The sequence below is a fragment of the Dryobates pubescens genome, chromosome 15, assembly GCF_014839835.1.
Source record: "Dryobates pubescens isolate bDryPub1 chromosome 15, bDryPub1.pri, whole genome shotgun sequence".
Classification (NCBI taxonomy): domain Eukaryota; kingdom Metazoa; phylum Chordata; class Aves; order Piciformes; family Picidae; genus Dryobates; species Dryobates pubescens.
The window spans coordinates 26,573,122-26,596,574 of NC_071626.1; the positions used below are offsets into that span (position 1 = coordinate 26,573,122).

General features: G+C 51.6%; 1 protein-coding gene across 1 annotated transcript; it reads left to right on the forward strand.

Annotated features, from left to right (window-relative positions):
• Positions 1–232: 232 nt before the first annotated feature.
• RAD52 (RAD52 homolog, DNA repair protein) lies at positions 233–23,174 on the forward strand. Its single transcript, XM_054168190.1, has 12 exons — positions 233–318; positions 10,871–10,944; positions 12,082–12,183; positions 13,876–13,969; positions 17,222–17,289; positions 17,544–17,662; positions 17,753–17,828; positions 19,573–19,766; positions 20,750–20,898; positions 21,501–21,572; positions 22,058–22,300; positions 22,874–23,174. The coding sequence occupies exons 2-12, from the start codon at positions 10,873–10,875 to the stop codon at positions 22,930–22,932; spliced, it is 1,248 nt and encodes a 415-aa protein (XP_054024165.1). The 5' UTR covers positions 233–318; positions 10,871–10,872; the 3' UTR covers positions 22,933–23,174.
• The last annotated feature ends 279 nt before the right edge of the window (positions 23,175–23,453 follow it).

Genomic DNA, 23,453 nt, shown 5'->3' on the forward strand with positions numbered 1-23,453 from the left:
CAAGCCCCGCCCCAGCCGCCGCCGCCGCCAAGGCGCGACGCCCCGCAGCCCCGCCCCCCTAGGCCGCAAGGCGCGCGCTCAGGAGCCGGGTTTCCCTCTCCCGCCCCCTTGGGGTGGGGGGGGCCCTCTGCGAGGGTGGGCGTGGACTTCGGCAGCCCCGGCGCTGCGTCACCGCCTCTCGCTGCCAGAGGAATTTTGACTCCTCTCCTGTGCCGTAGCGGCTGTTCCGGAAGCCCCACCCTCTTTTCTGTTCCTCCTCCTCCCCGGGCGGGAGCTGCGAACTGCCGCTGGAGAACGGAGACTGTCCCCTCGGCCCAGGTACTGTGTCCAGCAGCCCACCGCCGCAAGGCAGGCTGGGCGAGGAGCACTCCCCCGCCCTGGTGGAGGTGCGGCGGCAGCCGGGAGCAGAGCCCGGCCCTGCGCGGGCCCACCCGCTGGCCGGAGGGCGCGCGGCGGGGCCGGTGCTGCCTCCGGGGTGCCCGTTGGCGACGCTGGCCAGGGGGCAGCGCCTCCTGGGGGAGGTCGAGTCGCGCCGGACCCTGGCCGCAGCCCGCCCCCCCTCGGTTCTCTGCATCCCCCGGCCTCCTGCCGTCACGTCTGCCGGCTCGAGGTCCCCAGGCCGCGGAGCTGCTCCCAGTCGGCGTTCGGAGCTCCGTCCGAGTGAGCGCCAAATGGCTGGGGCAGCGGGAGGCAGCGCGGCTCTCCTCGGGTGGAAAAGTCTGTCTTAGGCTGTGGCATTCCCGAAGAGGCTGTGCTGAAGCCCTGCTGCTACCTTGGGCAAACGTCGGTTTCCCTGATAAATGCTTCTTCCTTAGAAGATTTCCAGTCTGCTTTCAGCCGGGCGTATAGGGGCCTGCTCCGGATTTTTTTGTGTGCGATTTCGAGCTGTTAGATAGCCAAAACCCAAGAGTTCCTTAACCCTTTTCCTAGAGGACACTAAAGTGAGAGGTTACAGTAAACTGGATAGATATGTAAAACCGCAGGAGTGGCACAGCTGTTGACATGTAAATTGACTTTATTGAAAGTAGTATCTTGTTGCAATAAATGCAGTACTTCAGACGTCTCACCATTAGCACAGCTGACATAGCTTGAGGTCCCAATAACCTGAACCTTTTCAAACAGAGAATCCATTTAAAAGTCATTTCTGAAAAGCAATAGCTGGTGCAGGTAAGTGCATGCTGTAATGTAAAAATGCTTTTGTCAAGCCTAAAGTATCCCCAAAAGGGATACTTTCCATTCCTGCCAAAAAGAAACCCAGGATGAAAATGATACAGGCTTGCCCATGCCTGAAGTGTTGTCAGTTGCAGACGTAAATTGTTTTCTGTTTCAAAACAGCCAGTGTCAACCTGGAGCAGAACAGAAAAACAAAGAGCTGGAGAGCTGTAGGTTTTTGGTGGTAACTTAATTAATGTGTCAGCTTAATAGGGTCTTGCTGCCAGAAGTGTCATCTGTGTCTGTAATCACCATGGGGTCTATGATCTGCAGTTTGACAGACCTCCCACAGCTCTCACAGCCTTCAGATGTTTCATATTCCAGTGTGGATTAATGTCTTGTCATTGGGTTTGGCAACACTGCAGGCTTTCTGCAGTTACAACTGGACGAGCTGCCTCCCCTTTTAAGTCCCCAGCCATTACTCTTGAGTTAAAAAGCCAGCTCTTTTTTCCTTGCAATGACTGAAGTGGCTTCTGCATAAGTGATGTGGTTATAAATCAATCTGACAGGCTTTTAGAAAGAAGTGCCCAGATAAATAATGTATGGTATTTGAGTAATACTTCTGCCAGGTCTGGTCTCAGGGAAGTCATTGTGCCCTGTGCTCTGCATTGGTTAGGCCACACCTTGAGTCCTGTGTCCGGTTCTGGGCCCCTCAGTTTAGGAAGGACATTGAGAGACTTGAAGGTGTCCAGAGAAGGGCAACAAGGCTGGGGAGAGGCCTTGAGCACAGCCCTGTGAGGAGAGGCTGAGGGAGCTGGGGTTGTTTAGCCTGGAGAAGAGGAGGCTCAGGGGAGACCTTCTTGCTGTCTACAACTCCCTGAAGGGAGGTTGTAGCCAAGTGGGGGTTGGTCTCTTCTCCCAGGCAACCAGCACCAGAACAAGAGGACACAGTCTCAAGCTGTGCCAGGGGAGGTTTAGGCTGGAGGTGAGGAGAAAGTTCTTCTCAGAGTTGTTAGCCATTGGAATGTGCTGCCTGGGGAGGTGGTGGAGTCCCCATCCCTGGAGGTGTTCAAGAGGGGATTGGATGTGGCACTTGGTGCCATGGTCTGGTCATGAGGTCTGTGGTGACAGGTTGGACTCGATGATCTTTGAGGTCTCTTCCAACCTTAGTGATACTGTGAGACTGTGCTACTGTCTCCAGGACAAGCTCTTTTATTTCTCTCCATCTTGATACATGTGAAAGCAGCTGCTCCAAAGTGGATTGTTCACTTCTTGGTTTTGTTAATGTTTCACACCTGGAAGTTGCTTCCTTTTCCCTTCAGTCCTACCCCTTGATGTGATAAAACAGAGCACCTCTTACTGCAAACCAGCTTCAGTGGTTGTTCTTTCAGGAACATTTATTTGTATTTTACTTTTTGTAATACTGAAAGCTAATTGGTGGGGGGAAAAAATGCCCTTTACTACTTCTCATGTAATATGTTCTGTATGGAATTGCAGGTTAATGCAAAGAAATGATGTGTAAGGATGTCCAGTCTTAGAAAGCAGATGGATGTGAAATCTGGAACTGTTTGGAATTAGCTCTTTCATAAGGTGCTTCTGATGCATTTTTCACTCTTTGGACCCTTTGCAAGGCAAAAGTGACAATGGCTGCTGGGTTTCAAAACTGATCATGGAGTTGTCAGGGTTGGAAAGCACCTCAAAAATCATCCAGTTCCAACCCCCTGCCATGGGCACTTCACCTGCAGCAGGTTGCTCACAGCCACAGCCAGCCTGGCTGCAAAAACCTCCAGGGATGAGGCTTCCACCACCTCCCTGGGCAACCTGTGCCAGGCTCTCACCACCCTCATGGGGAAGAACTTCTTCCTAACATCCAATCTGAATCTACCCATTTCTAGTTTTTCTTTCCCATTCCCCCCAGTCCTATCACTCCCTGACACCCTAAACAGTCCCTCCCCAGCTTTCTTGGAGCCCCCTTCAGATACTGGAAGGTCACAAGAAGGTCTCCTTGGATTTTGCTCTTCTCCAAACTGAACAACCCCAACTCTTTCACTCTGTCCTCATAGCAGAGCAGCTCCAGCCCTCTGCTCATCCTCCTGGCCCTTCTCTGGACACCTTCCAGCACCTCCAGATCCTTTCTGGAACAGAGGCTCCAGAACTGGACACAGAGTTCCAGGTGTGGTCTCAGCAGAGTGGAGCAGAGGGGCAGAATCCCCTCCCTGGCCCTGCTGGCCACACTTCTCTTGCTGCAGCCCAGGCTCTGCTTGGCTTTCTGGGCTGCAAGTGCTGACTGCTGGCTCCTGTTGAGCTTCTCATCCCCCAGCACCCCCAGGTCCTTTTCTTCAGGGCTGCTCTCCAGCCAGTCCCTGCCCAGCCTGTAGCAGTGCCTGGGACTGATAAGTGATGATAAACTGCCTGTGCCATCCCTGATAGTGAGCAATTCTGGTTCAATGTTAGTTTTTAGTATTTCAACATGATTTGCAAAGAGGTTTTTTTAACACTGCTTTATGAGTCAGGCCATCTCCTAGCACTGCCCTGACCCTGGAAGGTGCTTGAAGCTCTTCTGTTCTCCAGTCAATAGCTTATTATTGACTGCAGTATTAATGTTTAATGTGAGTTAAAAGGTTAGAGGTCAGTGGTGAGGAGAGTGTGCTGCTGAAGAGTGGAACCATATTGTCTTCCCTAGCTCCTGGCTCTGGTGTTGTGGGCAATTTATGACTCCATTTGCAGAATTATCTTTTCTGTCTTACAAACTCATACTCTAAACAGTTTGAAATTGAGGTTCTGTCACTCTGAGATGCTCTGACAACTGCTTGGAGATGCAGAGCTCTGCTGTGCTGTGCTTCACCAGCTAGAAAAAAACCTGAAAGTAAACTGGCATCATCAGTCTCCCTCAGCCAAGCTTCACATCATTTGAATACAAAACCAGTGACACAGAGTCACAGAATGTTAGAGATTGGAAGGGACTTCCAGAGATCATCCAGTCCAACCCCCTGCCAATGCAGCATCACCCAGGGCAGTCTGCATCCAGGTGAGGTTGGAAAGGCTCCAGAGAAGGAGACTCCACAACTCCTCTGGGCAGCCTGCTCCAGGGCTCTGGCACCCTCACACCAAAGAAGTTTCTCCTCATGTTGAGCTGAAACCTTCTCTGCTCAAGTTTGTATCCATTGGTCCTTGTCTCATTGCTGTACACCACCCAAAAGAGCTTGGCCCCCTCCACTTGCCCCCCACCCCTCAGCTATTGATAGGCATTGATCAGATCCCCTCTCAGCCTTCTCTTCTCCAGCCTGAACAGCCCCAGGGCTCTCAGTCTCTCTTCACAGGGGAGATGCTCAAGTCCCCTAAGCATCCTCATGGCTCTCTGTTGGGCTCTCTCCAGCAGGTCTCTGTCTCTCTTGAGCTGGGGAGCCCCAAACTGGACACAGGATTGCAGCTGTGGTCTCAGCAGGGCAGAGAGACACATTTTCATATTGTTCATTGGTAGGATTCTCTCTAGCAGCATCTGATCTTTTGGATTAAATCCATATGATGTGAAGCTGTTCTCAGCAGAATTTTTTACTTCTCATTCAGAAAAAGATCCTGTATCTTGTTCAGAGTCTCCTTAAAGGTGGAAGTCTTTAGGGAATTTAGACTGATAATGGTGCACAACATATACAAAAAATAGCCTTCATAGTGGTTCCACCTGGGGCACAACAACCCCAAGGCAAACTGCAGGCTTGGGGATGTATGGTTGGAAAGCTGCAACTCAGAGAGGGACCTGGGGGCTCTGGCTGACAGTTGATTAAATAGGAGCCAGCAGGGCCTAGGTGGCCAAGAAAGCCAATGGCATCCTGGCTTGGATCAGAAACACTGTGGCCAGCAGGGACAGGAGGTAATCATCCCCCTGTGCTCAGCACTGCTGAGGCCACACCTTGAGTGTTGTGTTCAGCTCTGTACCCCTCACTACAAGAGGGACATTGAGGGGCTGGAGAGTGTCCAGAGAAGGGCAATGGGGCTGGAGAAGGGCCTGGAGCCCCTGGGCAATGAGGAGGGGCTGAGGGAGCTGGGGGTGTTCAGGCTGGAGAAGAGGAGGCTGAGGGGAGACCTCATTGCTCTCTACAGCTCCCTGAAGGGAGGTTGGAGTGAGGAGGGGGCAGCCTCTGCTCCTTGGTGGCAAGAGACAGGAGCAGAGGAAATGGTTGCAAGCTTTGCTAGGGGAGGTTCAGGCTGGGTGCTAGGAAATATTTCTTCCCAGAGAGGGTTCTCAGACACTGGAATGGTCTGCCCAGGGCAGTGCTGGAGCCACCATCCCTGGACCTGGTGCCTAGGGACATGGTTTGGTGTTGACCCTTCAGTGCTGGGTCAAAGGTTGGACTGGTTGAGCTTGGAGGTCTCTTCCAACTGGGTGTTCTCTGTGATCCTGGCATTCAAAACACCACCCCCCTGCTGGGACACAGCTTTGGACACAGCTTTGGGGCAAGCCTGCACCAGGGTTATGTAGGTAAATGCACTTGTTCTGTGCATTGCTTTTTTCCCCAACAGCTTCATCATGGTTAGGATCTGATTTAGGCTGTTTTGAGCGGGGGAAGAAATTTTTCAGTGGTTCAAACTGATTGCTGCTGCCACTCACCACACTTACTATCTGTTTGTGTTTTCTACTTGTCTCCCTCACAGTGCAATGAGCTCTTTGCCTAATGGGGGAAATAGCCTGCTGAAAGCAGAAGGCTTTCTCCTGGTAACAGTAACTTCTCTTCCAAACCCAAATGGATTGCCCACAAATTGCAGCTGACTTTTGATTGAAACACATTCAAATGGGCAAACAACAACTTCCAGACCAAAGAGGAAGAATGCAGCCAACCAAAATTAAGGAGACTGTAGCTGCACCTGGCATCATTGCCAGTGGCCCTGCTTGCCAAGGGACCAGCTCATACTCTCTTTCTGTAAGTTGTTTGCCAAGTCCTCTGTAAAGTTTGGCTTCCCTGTTTAGAGACTGGAAAAACAACTTGTTTGAAATGGTGCTGAATCTGGAGTACAAGAGAAACCCATCTTTATTAGCTATTTAATAAGTCATGGTGTTTAATAACACTTGAATAGTATTTGAGTACTCTTTAATATTATTTATAACATTTAATAATCATTTATAATCTATTTATAATCTGAATCCTTGAATCCAGTTCTGGGCTCCCCCGTTCCAGAGGAACTTGAAAGAGTCCAAGGGAGGGCTACAAGGATGCTGAAGGGACTGCAGCACTGCCTGGGGAGGAGAGGCTGAGAGCCCTGGGGCTGTTCAGTCTGGAGAGGAGAAGACTGAGAGGGAATCTGATCAATGTCTATCAATAGCTGAGGGCTGAGGGTCAGAAACGAAGGGACAGGGACAGGCTCTGCTCACTATGCCCTGGGATAGGACAAGGGGCACTGGCTGGAAACTGCAGCACAAGAGGTTCCACCTCAACATGAGGAAGAACTTCTTTACTGTAAGGGTCCCAGAGTACTGCACTGGAGCAGGCTGCCCAGAAAGGTTGTGGAGTCTTCTCTGGAGCCTTCCCAGCCCTGTCTGGATGTGTTCCTGTGTGACCTGTGCTGGATTCTCTGGTCCTGCCCTGGCAGGGGGTTGGACTGGAAGATCTCCAGAGGTCCCTTCCAACCCCTAACATCCTCTGATCCTGTGAACTCTACTGGCCAAAACCTAGCCAGGCTCTGACTGACCACTCAATCAGTGCTCTCTACAGAGAATTTCAGGCTTGCTCACCCCATTTTGATATCTCAAGCTGCCTTATAGATGACTGATTTGTGCTACATGGCACACAGAAGCCCTGCCCATGGACTCCCAGTTGTAGTCAGCAAACACAATACAAGATTGTCTCTGTGGGCTGGTGTAGAAGTGCTGCTCAGCCCATTTGCATGCTTGTTGCATAAGCTCCCAGCAAGAGCAGTTCCCCAGCAGCAGGGTGGAGTGGTGGTGCAGTGCTGAGTAGCTTGGAAAAGGCTGCCATCTACTGAACTACAGCTTGTCCCAGTTCTTACAGGTTCTGTATGGTCTTCAGCTCTGCATAGTTGGGGTACTGCCATCACAACAAGACTGTGATTATAGAATAGAATGGAATAGAATAGAATAGAATTAACCAGGTTGGAAAAGACCTTTGAGATCATCCGGTCCAACCTATCACCCAACACCATCTGATCAACTAAACCATGGCACCAAGTGCCTCATCCAGGTTCTTGCACACTTCCAGGGATGGTGACTCCACCACCTCCCTGGGTAGCACATTCCAATGACCAATCTTTCTGGGAAGAACTTCCTCATGTCCAGCCTAAACCACAGCTGACAAGCCAGGCATAGACAACTAACATTTTAGAGAGTTGTCTCTCCTTTTCATCAGAGTATGTGTGTTAATAAATGTTGGAAGTGATCTAGGAAGTGCTGAACAGTCTGAAGGGCAATTGTTTAACTCATTGGAGGTGTTCAGGAGGAGACTTGATGGGGTGCTTGGTGCCATGGGTTAGTTGATTAGGTGGTGTTGGGTGATAGGTTGGACACGATGATCTTGAAGGTCTCTTCCAACCTGGTCTGGTCTGGTCTGGTCTGGTCTGGTCTATTCTATTCTATTCTATTCTATTCTATTCTATTCCTTGCCTGGAATGGCACAGTGCATTCATATCTACCTAAAAGAAAAAGAAAGAAATGCCCCAAACCATGTGTTAGCAGTATATTACTTGGAACAAGCACTCAAAACATTCCTTTTTGCTCCCTGTCTCTGCTCTTGCACAGAATTCAGATGCTGTTGATTGAGTTGTTTTTTTTTCAGTAGCATGAGTAATTTATTTGTTCTTTAAATGCAAGAATTGTTGCACTGTTGTCATGCAGTTTGGGCTGACCCTTGCTGCTTTTATTGATGGAAGACTAGCCCAGTGCCTGTGCTGCTAGGATGAAAGTAGCCATTTCTGCATATGTAGCATAATGGATTTAAGAAGGCAGGAGATTGAACACATCCAAGTGCCAGGTTCTGCACATTGGCCACAGCAACCCCAGGCAGAGCTACAGGCTGGGGTCAGAGTGGCTGAGAGCAGCCAGGTGGAAAGGGACCTGGGGGTGCTGGTTGATGGTAGGCTGAACATGAGCCTGCAGTGTGCCCAGGCAGCCAGGAGGGCCAATGGCATCCTGGCCTGCATCAGGAACAGTGTGGCCAGCAGGAGCAGGGAGGTCATTCTGCCCCTGTACACTGCACTGGTTAGGCCACACCTTGAGTCCTGTGTCCAGTTCTGGGCCCCTCAGTTTAGGAAGGAGGTTGACTTGCTGGAAGGTGTCCAGAGAAGGACAACAAGGTTGGTGAGGGGCTTGGAGCACAGCCCTGTGAGGAGAGGCTGAGGGAGCTGGGGTGCTTAGCCTGGAGAAGAGGAGACTCAGGGGTGACCTTATTGCTCTCTACAACTACCTGAAGGGAAGTTGTAGACAGGCAGAGGCTGGTCTCTTCTCCCAGGCAAGCAGCACCAGAACAAGAGGACACAGTCTCAGGCTGTGCCAGGGGAGGTTTAGGCTGGAGGTTAGGAGGAAGTTCTACACAGAGAGAGTGATTGGCCTTTGGAATGGGCTGCCCAGGGAGGTGGTGGAGTCACCATCACTGGAGGTGTTCAGGAGGAGACTTGATGGGGTGCTTGGTGCCATGGGTTAGTTGATTAGGTGGTGTTGGATGATAGGTTGGACACGATGATCTTGAAGGTGTCTTCCAACCTGGTCTACTCCTATTCTATTCTGTTCTGGTCTATTCTGTTCTGGTCTATTCTGTTCTGGTCTATTCTGTTCTGGTCCATTCTATTCTATTCTATAAGTTCTGTACTGCAACAACCTCAGAAAGCAAATCCCCACCCAAGGCTGCAGCAGTTCCATAGGGTGAGAGTATAACATTGCTGTAATGTCCAACCATGACCGTTTCAGGCTGTGCCTTTAAGAAAGGGAGAGTTGCTGGAACACTCTGGCTGAATGTTTTGGTGAAGATAAGGAAAACAAGATATTCTAAACCAATTTCATTGGTAGAATAGAATAGAATACATAGAATAAACCAGGTTGGAAGAGACCTTCAAGATCATCGTGTCCAACCCATCAACCAATCCAATACCACCTAAACAACTAACCCATGGCACCAAGCACCCCATCAAGTCTCCTCCTGAACACCTCCAGTGATGGTGACTCCACCACCTCCCCAGGCAGCCCATTCCAATGGGCAATCACTCTCTCTGTGTAGAACTTTTTCCTAACATCCAACCTGAACCTCCCCTGGCACAGCCTGAGACTGTGTCCTCTTGTTCTGGTGCTGCTTGCCTGGGAGAAGAGACCAACCTCTGCCTGTCTACAACCTCCCTTCAGGTAGTTGTAGAGAGCAATAAGGTCACCCCTGAGTCTCCTCTTCTCCAGGCTAAGCAACCCCAGCTCCCTCAGCCTCTCCTCACAGGGCTGTGCTCCAAACCCCTCACCAACTTTGTTGCTCTTCTCTGGACTCGTTCCAGCAAGTCAACCTCCTTCCTAAACTGAGGGGCCCAGAACTGGACACAGGACTCAAGGTGTGGCCTAACCAGTGCAGTGTACAGGGGCAGAATGACCTCCCTGCTCCTGCTGGCCACACTGTTCCTGATGCAGGCCAGGATGCCATTGGCCCCCCTGGCTGCCTGGGCACACTGCAGGCTCATGTTCAGCCTACCATCAACCAGCACCCCCAGGTCCCTCTCTGTTTGGCAGCTCTCAGCCACTCTGACCCCAGCCTGTAGCTCTGCATGGGGTTGCTGTGGCCAATGTGTAGAACCTGGCACTTGGATGTGTTCAATCTCCTGCCCTTGGACTCTGCCCATCTGCCCAGCCTGTCCAGGTCCCTCTGCAGAGCCTCTCCACCCTCCAGCAGATCAACTCCTGCCCCCAGCTTGGTGTCGTCAGCAAATTTACTGCTGATGGACTCAATGCCCTCATCCAGATCATCAATGAAGATGGTAAAGAGGATGGGGCCCAGCACTGATCCCTGGGGCACACCACTGGTGCCTGGCTGCCAGCTGGCTGTGGCACCATTCACCACCAGATTGGTAGAATGCAACTTTAAGTGTTAGTTCAGTTTGACTCTCAGTCTGTTCTGTCTTGTCTTTTCAGCCTGTCTGTTTCTGTCTCTCTCTGAGCACCAGCTGCTGGACAGAGTTAACCTTGAACTAACAGATCAGAATAATTCTTGCCTACACTTTGAGCTAACAGAATTTCCTCCTTAATAATGACCTTTTCTCTCTCTCTAACCCTTTTTGGGAAAAAAGGGAGGTAGGGGGAGAGAGGGGGGACAGAGTGGGGGACCCTCCTGGCTGGAGGAGCGAGTTAGGTTCTTTGCTGTGTATTTCTGTATCTATTGTAACTACTGTCTATTGTGTATGTATCCATCTGCATTTCATCCTGCTTGTAAATACAGCTTTAATCCATCTCTGCTTCTCCCACTGAGTTAGCCGTGGTTTCTTTGTGTGGGGGAGAGAACTGAACTTTCTCTCACCACCACACCACCACACCTGTTACAGAACAGTGCCATGGTTTAGTTGTCAGGAGGTGTTGGGTGACCGGTTGGACTTGATGATCTTTGAGGTCTCTTCCAACCTTACTGATTCTATGATTGTGTGAGCAGTGTTCTACTCACTGGGCAGTGCACTTCAGCAGCTCTGTGGCACATCTTCATACAGACTGTTTGTTCTCTTACCTTCAGTGTTTCCTTTTTCTCATCCTTAGTGATGCCTGAAGGGCAAGGGAAGGACAGCAAGAGCTACACCGGCACTGGCAGCTCGGCTGCTTGCTTCGGACAGGTCAGTTCCTTTTGCCTGAGAGGGAGCCCCTATGACAAGAGGGGTCTGGAGGTGCTGGAAGGTGTCCAGAGAAGGGCCACAAGGATGAGCAGAGGGCTGGAGCACCTCTCCTATGAGGACAGACTGAAGGAGTTGGGGCTGTTCAGTCTGGAGAAGAGAAGGCTCCGAGGTGACCTCATTGTGGCCTTCCAGTATCTGAAGGGGGCTCCAAGAAGGCTGGGGAGGGACTGCTCAGGATCTCAGGGAGTGATAGGACTAGGGGGAAAGGAATGAAGCTGGAGGTGGGGAGATTCAGGCTGGAGGTGAGGAGGAAGTTCTCCACCATGAGAGTGGTGAAGCCCTGGGATGGGTTGTCCAGGGAGGTGGTTGGGGCCCTGTCCCTGGAAGTGTTTAAGGCCAGGCTGGCTGAGGCTCTGGCCAGCCTGATCTAGTGTGGGGTGTCCCTGCCCATGGCAGGGGGGTTGGAACTAGATGATCCTTGTGGTCCCTTCCAACCCTGACTGACACTATGAAACTATGAAATGCAAGTTTGATGCTTCTGGAAGTCTGCTCTGTGCATTTCCTCATCCTAAAGCTGGATACAGCACGGCCGGAGTCACATCCGTTATCCCAGTTCCCTACAGACCATTTTCCCCCCTTGACAGAAGCCACAATAAGTTGCTTTGAATTCTTCACAAAAGGTTTATAATTTTTCTTTTTTCCTTAAAAATGGGGCTCATTTCAGTCTTACTCCCAGATGGCCTGGAGCATGCTTACACACAGCCTCTGCACCGGTGCACAAAGGTCAACTAAAAAAGAGCAGTGCCTGGGCTGAACAGACTCCTTGGTGGTGTAGTTATTCTGTTCCTCATGCCAGGCATCTAGACATAGCTCTTGAGTATGGTATAAGCAGGTGCAGCCTCCCTTTGAACCTGTGCCCCTCAGTAGCAGGTCTGCATCCCAGTGTCAGTCAGAGACAATGTGGAAGTTTAAGTAGAGCCAAACACAGAGTAGGAGAGGTTTGGCTATTGGAACAGATCAAACCCCTCTTGCAGGGACTGTCCCTGGAAAATGGCATGAAGAAGGGGTAGCTGAAGGAAAAAGGGAGCTAAACCAGGGAGGCTGAGAAGATTTATCTTGTCTTTTCCTTGTGTCAAGTATCAATACACAGCAAGTGAATATCAAGCTATCCAGCATGCTCTTCGCCAGAGGCTGGGTCCGGAGTACATCAGCAGCCGGCAAGCTGGGGGAGGACAGAAGGTAGGAACAGCCATGCACACCTGTTGCAACTTCATTTCCACCCCCTCAGGAAAACTAGGGTAAAAAAAGTTGTTTGGGTGGTTTTTGTTCAGTTAATTTCCCACTGGTGGTTTAATACTGTGGTGGTTAATGCCCATTCTGAACAGAAACACAACAGGGGGGAGGGCTTGTGGGTGCTTTGCCCTCCCTGCAGGGCGTTCTCCCCCTTGGGAGACTGAGTCTTCCCCCCTCCCTGCCCTGCTAGGGTATAAAAGGCAGGACATTGCAGCTATTAGCTCTCCTTTTGGCTCCTGCCTCTCCTGGATGAGAGCTACTGAGGCTGCCTTCCTGCTCCTCTGCCAAGTGGTTGGGCCTGATCCTTCTCCCTGCTGCCTCCATGCCTCTTCAGAGAGAGACTGGTTTTGTATTCTTCCTCTTTGTCCCCCTCCCATCTATCCTTGTTCCTTGCCCTTGTGAACCTTACCTGTTATTGAGATATATGTAGTTTTGTTTTGTTTAAAGAAAACTCTTTACCTCCCTACTTCCAGGCCGACTCCAAATCATTGCTTGGTGGATTTGCTCCTTCCCTTTTTTTTAACCCTCTCTGCTGGGAGGGAGGAGTGGGGACCAGGGGAGAGATTCTCAGCCTTGCCCCCATCTGAGTTCTTAACTCCCAGTTAAGGCTTAAAGCACCACAAATACCCAAATAGAAAAGCCAATGTGCACAGCATAAATTCTGCCTTCTACCGAGTCACAGGTTCCTCTTGCTCTGCCAAAGCCAGGCAGCTTGGCAGTGCTTCTCCCTTTGCAAGGACATGGATCCACTGCTGGGACACTGAGCTCCTTGGTCTTGTTTTCCCCCCAAGCTGGAATCCATGAAGCATTGTCTGACACTGGCTGTGTTTTACCTTCTTCAGTACTTGCTAGCTCTGCCTTCCATTGCTTATGCCATACAGAGGCTCATATTACCTGCCCATCAGTGGAACCTAAAGCTGCATGTCTCTCCTTAGAGAGCAGGCAGGTGTAACTTTACTGCCCCCAGAAGAGTAAATTAAAGACACTCTCATGGAATTGGAGAGAAATACAGAATTGTATTCAAAAATACACAGAAAGATACAGCATACATGAACCCCTAAGACCTAATACATGTTCCAAAGAACACAGCATGCATGAAAACCTCCCAAAAACCTGCCCCCAACCAGACTAAACCAAACCCTCCAGTGCTCCTTTTCTTCCCCCCACCCCAAGTATTGCCTCCCTTCCATTAGGCCTAAACAGACCAAAACTGCACAGGACAAATTAGTCAGGGCCATGCAAGCCACCAACAGGCCTGAGATGCTCTCCCATGTTACCAAGTGAGGCCTCCCTCCAGAGAGCTGACAGAGGGGAGAAAAGAGCACCAGAATCTGACTCTGCAGCCAGTTGTCTAGGGGTGCAGGCACTGTGGGAATGAAAGAGAAAAGAGTACACTTTCTGGTGTGTATCTTCTGGACTGTCTACCTCCTGGGAGACTTCTCTGTGGTTTAGGACATCCCAGTGCCTCAAACCCTGCACCATTATGCTTTTAGTCACAATATCTGACCCTGGACCTTACCTGAGTTTCCACAGTGTGAGCTGATGGGTGTGATGCCTCTTTGAAATGAAGCAGGTACAGGTGTGTGCCCTTGTGTGTGTGTTTCTGTGTTATTGATGTAGACACGCTTTGCTTTCCAGGTCTGCTACATTGAGGGTCACAAGGTAATCAGTCTGGCCAATGAGATGTTTGGCTTCAATGGCTGGGCCCATTCAGTCACTCAGCAGAATGTTGGTGAGTGTCTCTTGAGGGTAAACAAATCTTTCCTCTCCTTTCCCTGTGAGGCACTGTCATGGTTTGAACAGAATCATGTGCCCTGGGGTAGGACAAGGATGGAAACTGCAGCACAGGAGGTTCCACCTCAACATGAGGAGGAACTTCTTGACTGTGAGGGTCCCAGAGCCCTGGAGCAGGCTGCCCAGAGAGGTTGTGGAGTCTCCTTCTCTGGAGCCTTTCCATCCCTGTCTGGATGTGTTCCTGTGTGACCTGTGCTGGATTCTCTGGTCCTGCTCTGGCAGGGGGCTTGGACTTGAAGATCTCCAGAGAATCCTTCCAACCCCTAACATCCTGTGATATATTCTGCACATATTCTGCACCACTCTGAGTAGTGCTTGCTGCATGACAGAAGTGAGTGCTGCTGGGATTGGTGAGGCTCAGGGGATGTTCTGTAGTTTGTACAGTTCCCTGCTCTGGGGTGGGGGCTGGGTTTTCTCTTTTCCTGTTTTGATTTCCTGTGGGGGCTTGGCCCAGGTACCTGTGCAGATGCACCTGTGTGGGTTCAATGGGGTCTTTTCCTTTTGTTGTTCTCCTCTCTCTTCTGGTGTCATCTGATACCCCTGCAACAGAATAGTAACTCATTGTATATCTGCATTAAACCTCTCTACCTGTGCTTTGTTGTCTCCCAGGCAGTGGGGAAGAGAGGGAGGGTGGGGAGAAGGGGGAAGTTTGTTTTAACCCCTTACAGGTACTGAAGCCACTTAGGTAAGGCCTAGAGTATCTATACTAGAGCTTGTTCACTTCAAAACCCTGGGGAGAGGCATGGAGAATCTCCAGGAGTTGTGGCAGGTTGTAAGAATGAGAGAAATTGCACAACAACAGAGCCTCTCTTTGCTTCAAATCTTGCACTGGACTCTGTCATTATTCTGAGCGTGTTATGATGATTCTGGAGCTATGCTAACCAAGTTTCCTGATCTCTTGTGGGAGCACTCAGTGACTGCAGTCAAGAGACATTACAATGAAGCTATTTAACTCCTGACAGCTCTGAGCCAACTTGTATACTCACTTGTAATTTGTCTATTCCAGCAAGTTAATGTGCCAGGTTTGTACTGCCCTCAGCTTCAGGCACCCATCTTTGTCTGCAGCTCCTTCAAGCTGCCACTAGCTCAAAAATCCTGAGATTTTTTTACAGCAGAAAACTTGGGTGGGGAAAAAAATCTTATGGGAAATGCTTATTGAGATATCTTGAATCTTACTCTTCTCCCATCTCATAGCTGAAGTAGAACCTGCCAGAGGAGTTGCCCTTCTTTTCAGTCCTGCTGTGCATACTCTGAAGACTGGCTGTTGAAGCAGCTCAACAAAGCTGCCTGAATATACCTCCTGCCCTCCCCTCTGCCTTCACAAACCTTTTCTTTCTTCAGGCTGGTAAATTCTAGGCATAAACCAAGTTACTTCAGTGGTTTGCATCTCTTCTGTACCACTTTTTCTCCTTTTCAGTCAAGTAATGCTGTAACAAGTCACTCAGTAGTGACACAGAGGGTTCTGGTTTGATTTTTATTGTTTGAGTTGGTTTTTCACACCCCTCTCATATTTACAGAACAATTAGCTAGGCACAAGGAGTACTGAAAAGCTTTTGGACTCCAGAGTGCAGCTACTTGAACTTCACAGAATCATGGAATTATTGAGGCTGGAAAAGACCTCTGGGATCATCAAGTCCAGCCTATGACCTAACACCACCACATCAGCTAACCCCTGCCACCAAGAGCCACAGCCAATCTTTTCTAAAAGACTTTCAGTGATGGAGACTCCACCACCTCCCTGGGCAGTCCATCCCAGTGCCTAATCAGCCTTTCCAGGAGGAAGTGCTTCCTAACATCCAACCTAAACCTCCCCTGGCACAGCTTCAGGCCATGCCCTCTCCTCTTGGCACAAGGTACCTGGGAGCACAGCCTGACCCCCACCTGACTACAGCTTCCTTTTAGGTAGTTGTAGAGAGTGCTAAGGTTCCCCCTAATCCTCCTCTTGTCCAGGCTGAGGTGTCATGTTTCTGTCAGCCTTGCAGGAGTGCTGTACCTTACCTAGCAGTGCTTTGGGTGTAAAGCAGGGTGGAGTAGAGAGTTTGGATGCAGAGTTTTATTGCAGCCCATTAAGTTCTTCAGGCAGCTTGTCCTTGATAAAGCCTTGTACAAAATCTTGCAAACTGGAGGCTTCTTGTATATCATAGGGGAAAAAAAAGCCTTTTATGGGCAACAGTTTCTTCTCCACTGCTGTTTTTGAAAATTGATATTTCAACTTTTCCTTCTAGCTGAAAAAAAATAGAATCATAGAATCAATAAGGTTGGAAGAGACCTCAAGGATCATCAAGTCCAACCTGTCACCCAACACCTCATGACTACTAAACCATGGCTCCAAGTGCCACATCCAATCCCCTCTTGAACACCTCCAGGGACGGTGACTCCACCACCTCCCTGGGCAGCACATCCCAATGGCTAACGACTCTCTCTGGGAAGAACTTTCTCCTCACCTCCAGCCTAAACTTCCCCTGGCACAGCTTGAGACTGTGTCTTCTTGTTCTGGTGCTGGTTGCCTGGGAGAAGAGACCAACCCCTTCCTGGCTACAACCTCCCTTCAGGTAGTTGTAGAGGGCAATGAGGTCACCCTGAGCCTCCTCTTCTCCAGGCTAAGCAACCCCAGCTCCCTCAGCCTCTCCTCACAGGGCTGTGCTCAAGGCCTCTCCCCAGCCTTGTTGCCCTTCTCTGGACACCTTCAAGTCTCTCAATTGAGGGCCCCAGAACTGGACACAGGACTCAAGGTGTGGCCTAACCAATGCAGAGCACAGGGCACAATGACCTCCCTGCTCCTGCTGCCCACACTGTTACTGATCCAGGCCAGGATGCCATTGGCCCTCTTGGCCACCTGGGCACACTGCTAATTGTTGTGCTTTGAAGGTTTAGGATATGTAGCTGAATGGGAAGTGACACAACTGTTCCTTGTCTCCTGTGTCTGAAGTGTATACACATAGCAGTAGGGTGTGAGTGTTTGGCACACCCAGCCCCCAGCAAGCAGAAAGCATCACAGCACATGCCCCAGCCTCACAGCGTTCTCAGCCTACACTTAATACTCTCCAAGGCATGCTCCATTTTACAGAGGATGATGCAGTCCCTTGGGCACATTCAGCAAGTGTGGTCCATAATGATGAGTTCTCAAAGGACAAAATGTGGCTGGACATGCTTTTGTATTACCTGGGCTGTGCTTTTTCCCCTCTCACAGACTTTGTTGACCTCAACAACGGCAAGTTCTACGTGGGGGTCTGTGCATTTGTGAGAGTCCAGCTGAAGGTAAGTGGATTCTTTTTTTGCTCTGTCTACAGCTGAACAGTTGCCTAAAGATGTGAATTTAAGTTCACACAGGTCAGCCTGTGGTTCTTGATGGAACTACAGCAGAGGACCTAGTGGCTTCCAAAACACTGACCTTGCTTTAGGACAACCAGCTGAGTCCAAGGCATCAGGCTTAGGGAAGTACAGCATCTAACAGCAAGTGCTGAATGTGCAGAAATTCCCTCACACCTACTGTTTTCAACCCTTCCCTCCAGGATGGGTCATACCATGAAGATGTGGGGTATGGAGTCAGTGAGGGCCTAAAGTCCAAGGCCTTGTCCTTGGAAAAGGCAAGAAAGGAGGCAGTAACAGATGGGCTGAAGAGGGCACTCAAGTAAGTGGAGATCAGCATGTGTCCATCTGTCAGAAGTTAAATGAGCATGAAGTGTTCTTTGCAGTCACAGGGAGCTCTCTTGTTTCTCAGGTGCTTTGGGAATGCTCTTGGCAACTGCATCCTGGACAAAGACTACCTCCGAGCTGTCAGCAGGCTTCCACGCCAGGTGTGGTGCTCGGGCTGTTGAGAGGAGGGGCTGGAGAGGCTCCCTGCTCCTGGGCCTTCACCTTACAAACATTGCAAGTAGTTACAGCACTGCATCCCAGCCCTAAACACATGCACCTTTGCCTGCTACTTTGTGTGAACTCTCTGCTACAGAGTTCTCCCAGACACTTTAACACAGCTGCTCTGAATTCTTGCTGCCTGCAGTAGAGATCAGCAGGGGAAGAAGCAGTCTCCTTCTCCAGACCTCCCATGACAGCTGTGGCCGTGTTGTCTCTCTGCTCACAGACTCACAGAAGGTTAGGGGCTGGAAGGGACCTCAAAAGCTCTTCCAGTCCAACCCCCCTGCCAGAGCAGGAGCACCTAGAGCAGGTCACACAGGAACACATCCAGGAGGGTTGTGAATATCTCCAGAGAGGGAGACTCCACAACCCCCCTGGGCAGCCTGTGCCAGGGCTCTGTCACCCTCACAGGGAGAAAAATTTTCCTCCTGTTCACATGGAACTTCCTGTGCCTCAGCTTCCATTCAATGCCACTAGCACCTCCATCTGTGTTCACTGTCCAGAGAGAGAGACAAGAGGTTGTGCGGTACATCTTCATCAGTGCTGTCAGCCCAGTCCTTAGGAGCTTTCAGGCTGTGTAAGGTTGCTGTGGTGTAACACAGCAGGCTGCATAGTGTTGCAGCCTGCCTGCCTGTTACTGAGGTTGCTCCTCAGTAACCAACATTAATCTTGCGAGCTCCTGCTGTGTGCCAGCTGGGGGCAGTAGGCTTCTAGGCCACAACCTACCTTGCTGATGGAGGAAACTGAGCCTCTTGCTGCTGCTGACCCATGGAGTTTCATAGTCACACTAAGTCTTAGCAAACTCTGCTAGCCAGACTAGGGCTTGTAGGATGGTTCTGGCTAGCTAAATTGGGCAGCAGGAGCAGATGCAAAGTGACATCTCCCCAAGGCAGCACAGGTCTCTGCTTCTCCATTGTCCAGTAGTAGCATTGCCAAAGATTTGTAAAATCACAGAGCCAAACCATCTTTAATAAAGAGAGAAGAGTGGCCCTTCCTCGGTGACCTCCTGGTGGACAGAGGCTGGCTGTGCCCTTTGATGCAAGTGTGGAAACAGAACTGGCAGAAGGAACAGACCCAGCAGCTTGGGAGATGGCCTGAGAAGGTGCAGAATCTGCCCCAGTCACAGAATCAGAACGTTAGAGGGTGGAAGAGACCTCCAGAGATCATCCAGTCCAACCCCCCTGCCCGAGCAGCATCACCCAGGGCAATCTGCACAGGCATGCATCCAGAGGAGACTGCACAACCTCTCTGGGCAGCCTGCTCCAGGGCTCTGGCACCCTCACACCAAAGAAGTTTCTCCTCATGTTGAGCTGAAACCTTCTGTGTTCAAGTTTGCATCCAATGATCCTTGTCTTATTGCTGTGCACCACCCAAAAGACACCTGGCCCCTTCACCTGACACCCAGCCTTCAGTCACCTGCATCTGTCCTGGTTTGCAGAGGGTACACAGCATGGGGAGGGATGAGCCCTGAGGCACAGAACTGCTGAGCTCACACAAAGCTGCAGCAGTTCAGTGATTAACTGAACGACTTCATCCTGAAAGAGCTTTTCAGCTTTCTAACTCACTCTGCTGGGAGCAGGCAGGCTGAGGTCGAGCAGCACTGTGTAGAGAAAGCATAACTCAGTAACGGCAGGAAGGCCAATTCTGAACAGGTGTTTGGTTTCTTGTTTTCTTTTCCTTTACTAGATCCCCGAGTTAGATTTGGGCACAGCCAAAAGACAGGACTGTGAGCCTGAAATCGAGAAAGCAAGGTACAGCAGCTGCTTGGAGAGGCAGAACACAGGAGGCAGACAGCACTCTGAGCTGGCAGCTAATTGTAAGCCTGATCAGACGGAAGCTGCTGCAGCCACGGCAGGTCAGAAACAGCCAAACAGTTCCAGGTGAGACTGCTGCTGTCAATTTCTAATGGAAACTGCAGGCTGAGAGGCTGCTGCGGGCCAGCCCAGAGGCTGTTCCCAGAGGCTGTTGCCAGAGGCTGCTGCAGCCCGGCCCAGAGGCCACTGCCAGAGGCCGCTGCAGCCCGGCCCAGAGCCCGGCCCAGAGCCCAGCCCAGAGGCCGCTGCAGCCCGGCCCAGAGCCCGGCCCAGAGCCCAGCCCAGAGGCCGCTGCAGCCCGGCCCAGAGCCTGGCCCAGAGCCCAGCCCAGAGGCCGCTGCAGCCCGGCCCAGAGCCCAGCCCAGAGGCCGCTGCAGCCCGGCCCAGAGCCTGGCCCAGAGCCCAGCCCAGAGGCCGCTGCAGCCCGGCCCAGAGGCCGCTGCCAGAGGCCGCTGCAGCCCGGCCCAGAGGCCGCTGCCAGAGGCCGCTGCAGCCCGGCCCAGAGGCCGCTGCCAGAGGCCGCTGCAGCCCGGCCCAGAGGCCGCTGCCAGAGGCCGCTGCAGCCCACCCAGAGGCCGCTGCAGCCTGGCCCAGAGGCTGCTGCCAGAGGCCGCTGCAGCCCGGCCCAGAGGCCACTGCCAGAGGCCGCTGCAGCCCACCCAGAGGCCGCTGCAGCCTGGCCAAGAGCCCAGCCCAGAGGCCACTGCAGCCCAGTCCAGAGGCCGCTGCAGCCCGGTTCAGAGGCCACTGCGGCCTGGCCCAGAGGCCGCTGCAGCCCAGCTCGGAGGCCACTGCCAGAGGCCGCTGCAGCCTGGCCCAGAGGCTGCTGCAGCCCAGCCCAGAGCCCGGCCCAGAGGCCGCTGCAGCCCGGCCCAGAGGCTGCTGCAGCCCGGCCCAGAGGCAGCTGCACCTTTCAAAGCCCGAGGACAGCCTCAGTCAGCAGATGCCATAAGAGCCTAGTTCTCTGCATTCTCCTTGCTGTTATTTCTTGAGGCATTTTTGCCCTGTATAATGAGATCCTGTTTAACTCTGTGCTCTCCTGTGGGGAGGAGCAGCCGCGCAGAGTCCTTAGCCATGGACTGCGATGCCACCTACCAGCGGAAGCTGCGCCAGCAGCAGCTACAGCAGCAGTTCCGGGAACAGATGGAGAAGCAGCAGCAGCAGCAGCTTCCAGCAGGCACTCCCAGCAGCAGGAAGGGTAAGGCTGCACAGCGGGACGGAAGGGTTCAGTGGCAGCTGCTGCCAGCCGTGGCTTACCCTCAGCACAGCAGCCTGATCAGTTTAACTGGCTTCTGTACTGTACTCCTGCCTCACCTTTCAGGCTGAAGGAAGGAGGAGTATTGTGCTTTTCCCCTCTGTGTTCTTCAGAGTTACAGGACTGGCAGCTCTTGAGCTGCATCACGAGAACTGCAGCTTTCCAACCAGCCTGAAGCTTTATGCAGCACAGTGGCTGCATGTCTGTAACCACTGACATGCTGCAGCTGAGCTGAGGTGGTTGTAGGCAAATAGATTGTGTTAGCTGCTCTGATGTTGTTCTTTACTCATGGGGAAATCTGGACAGCTGTGTGGCAAGCAGAAACTTGGGGATGGGGTAAGGCTGTGCCAAAGCAGTGCAGTTGCTCTTGTCAGCTGCAGTAAGGTACAGAACCTTGCTACTGCTAACCAAAACATAGCCAGCCCTAGGAAAAAGAGGGTACCTGGCAGCAGCTGCAGCTGATCTTTTCAGACTCATGCCCTGCAAAGGAGCAAAAAGGTTCTTCTCTGTTTGTATTGATCTTTCCTCGTGTTTCCTCCCTCCAGCAACACCTGTGAAGCACAGCACTCCAGCAGCAGCACAACAGGAGCAAGCAGTGGAAGAGGAGTTCTTTGCAGGTCAGCCAAAAAGCCATGAGTAACAGAGTTAAAGCATTTAAATCAGCTCCTCAGAGTGCTGTGTAAGTGTTGTGAGGAGGTTGGAATAACAGAAGTGCGAGTGTGAGCCTGATCTTTACTAACCTTGCTTGAGTGGCAGGGAGATGCTGTTGGTCACTACGAGAGGTTCCACACTGGAGCCCTTCAGCAGTTGCTCTATCTGTATTCAGTAAACCCTTTTCCTGAAGGGATATTGCAGAGAAAGAGTATTTGGGGTGGGAAGGGGTGACTTGTCTTACCATAACTGTCTCTGACTCACACCACAGTGCCTGGACATTGCTTCAGCCCAGAGCACAAGGGTGGCAGCATTGCCCTGCTGTGCACTGACATCAAAAGGTGCCTTACAGTTTAACTTTTGCAGTGGGCAGTTGTGGGCTGAGAGGACTTCACTGCCATTCCTGTGGTGCCATAGCACCACCTGTGGTTGGATCACCTCTTTGTTCTAGATGATCCTGAGTTCTGGGACATTTCCTTGGAGAGCATTGACCTTAAGCTGGTGGGTCACAAAACAGCAGACCCACCAGCTGGACCCCAGACACCTGCAACACACCCTGGAGGGCATCAGATGACTACTCGTAACAGGACACCTCACAGAGCCAACTACCACACAGCCCCTGCTAGGCTGGCACAGCTGCAGGCCTCTGCTGTGATCAGGAGCAACAACAGCTGTGCCAACCAGCACAGCCCAGGTACCTGCTACCAAAGCGTGGGGACTGCTCTGTGCTTTCCAAGTGGCACAGCTGGCTCAGTAAATTAGAGGAGGAGAAACATTCCTCTTCTCTTGGGCTTGGCTGCAGGTGCTGGGAAAGTGAGCTACAACTCTCTGGGGTTTCCAGCTAAGTGTCCTAACAAGGAAGAGCTAGAAAAAGAGGTTGATAAAGATGTGCAGGGCAGTGGGGGGAGGACAGAACCAGACTCTGCTCAGGGATGTCAAAGGACAGCACAAGGGACACTGGGGGCAAGCTGGAGCAGAGGAGGTGCCACAGGAACAGAAGGGAAAACTTTGTCACTGTGGGGGTGATGGAGGCCTGGAGCAGGCTGCCCAGAGGGGTGGTGGAATCTCCTCTGGAGACAGTTGAAACCCAGCTGGATGTGCTCCTGGGTGATTCTGCTCTGGCAGGGGGGGTGGGCTGGATGAGCTTTTGAGCTCCCTTCCAAGCCCTGCCATTCTGTGATTCTGTAGAAGAGGGCTGAGGAGCACTTTTAGAAGCAGAAAAGCAGCTTTTACAAAGTCTGTTTCTCACTGTTTCCCTCTTTGGCAGACTGCAGCCCCCACAGGAGAAGTCAGAGCTTGAAGAAGAGGAGGCTGGAACCTACATAAGACACCTGATGGTATCACTACCTCCACCCTGGATTACATCTTAACACTGCAGTTAGACTCCCTCACAGAATGTGAGCAGCCAAGGCACCAATGGATTTTTCTGTGTATTATGGTGAAGCAACCCCAAAGAGTTCAGTGCAGGCAGCAGGGACTCGATGGACTTGTAGGTTACTACATGTCCCAGATGCCTTTGTCTATGAACAAGCCATGGGTTGTGCTTCTGCAGCAGCAGCATTGGGGCTGTGCTCCAGACAGACAGGAGATGATTGGCCTGAAATGGTAACAGAATTCACCGTCAGAAGGAGATGCAATTCATAGCTTTTCATCAGGGAAAAGAGAACTTTCCAGCAGGAGGGGGAGGGGGTGGGGTGCGGTCAGATGACAAAGCCTAGGAGCTGTGCTTGCCTGTTGAGTGAGGCCGAGGGCACAGGACTGCGGCAGTGTCAGCCCCTGCTCTCCAGCGCCACCGTTGTCCCTGTGGCCGCACGAGCAGGGTCGGAGCCCAGGGCTGCTCCTCAGCT

What these genes read in the sequence shown, in the direction of transcription:
- RAD52 (XM_054168190.1), top strand. Translation starts at nt 10,873, where the DNA reads ATGCCTGAAGGGCAAGGGAAGGACAGCAAGAGCTACACCGGCACTGGC. An exon ending in CGGCTGCTTGCTTCGGACAG is followed by an intron (nt 10,945 to 12,081) that starts GTCAGTTCCTTT and finishes CCTTGTGTCAAG; the next exon opens with TATCAATACACAGCAAGTGA. An exon ending in AAGCTGGGGGAGGACAGAAG is followed by an intron (nt 12,184 to 13,875) that starts GTAGGAACAGCC and finishes TTTGCTTTCCAG; the next exon opens with GTCTGCTACATTGAGGGTCA.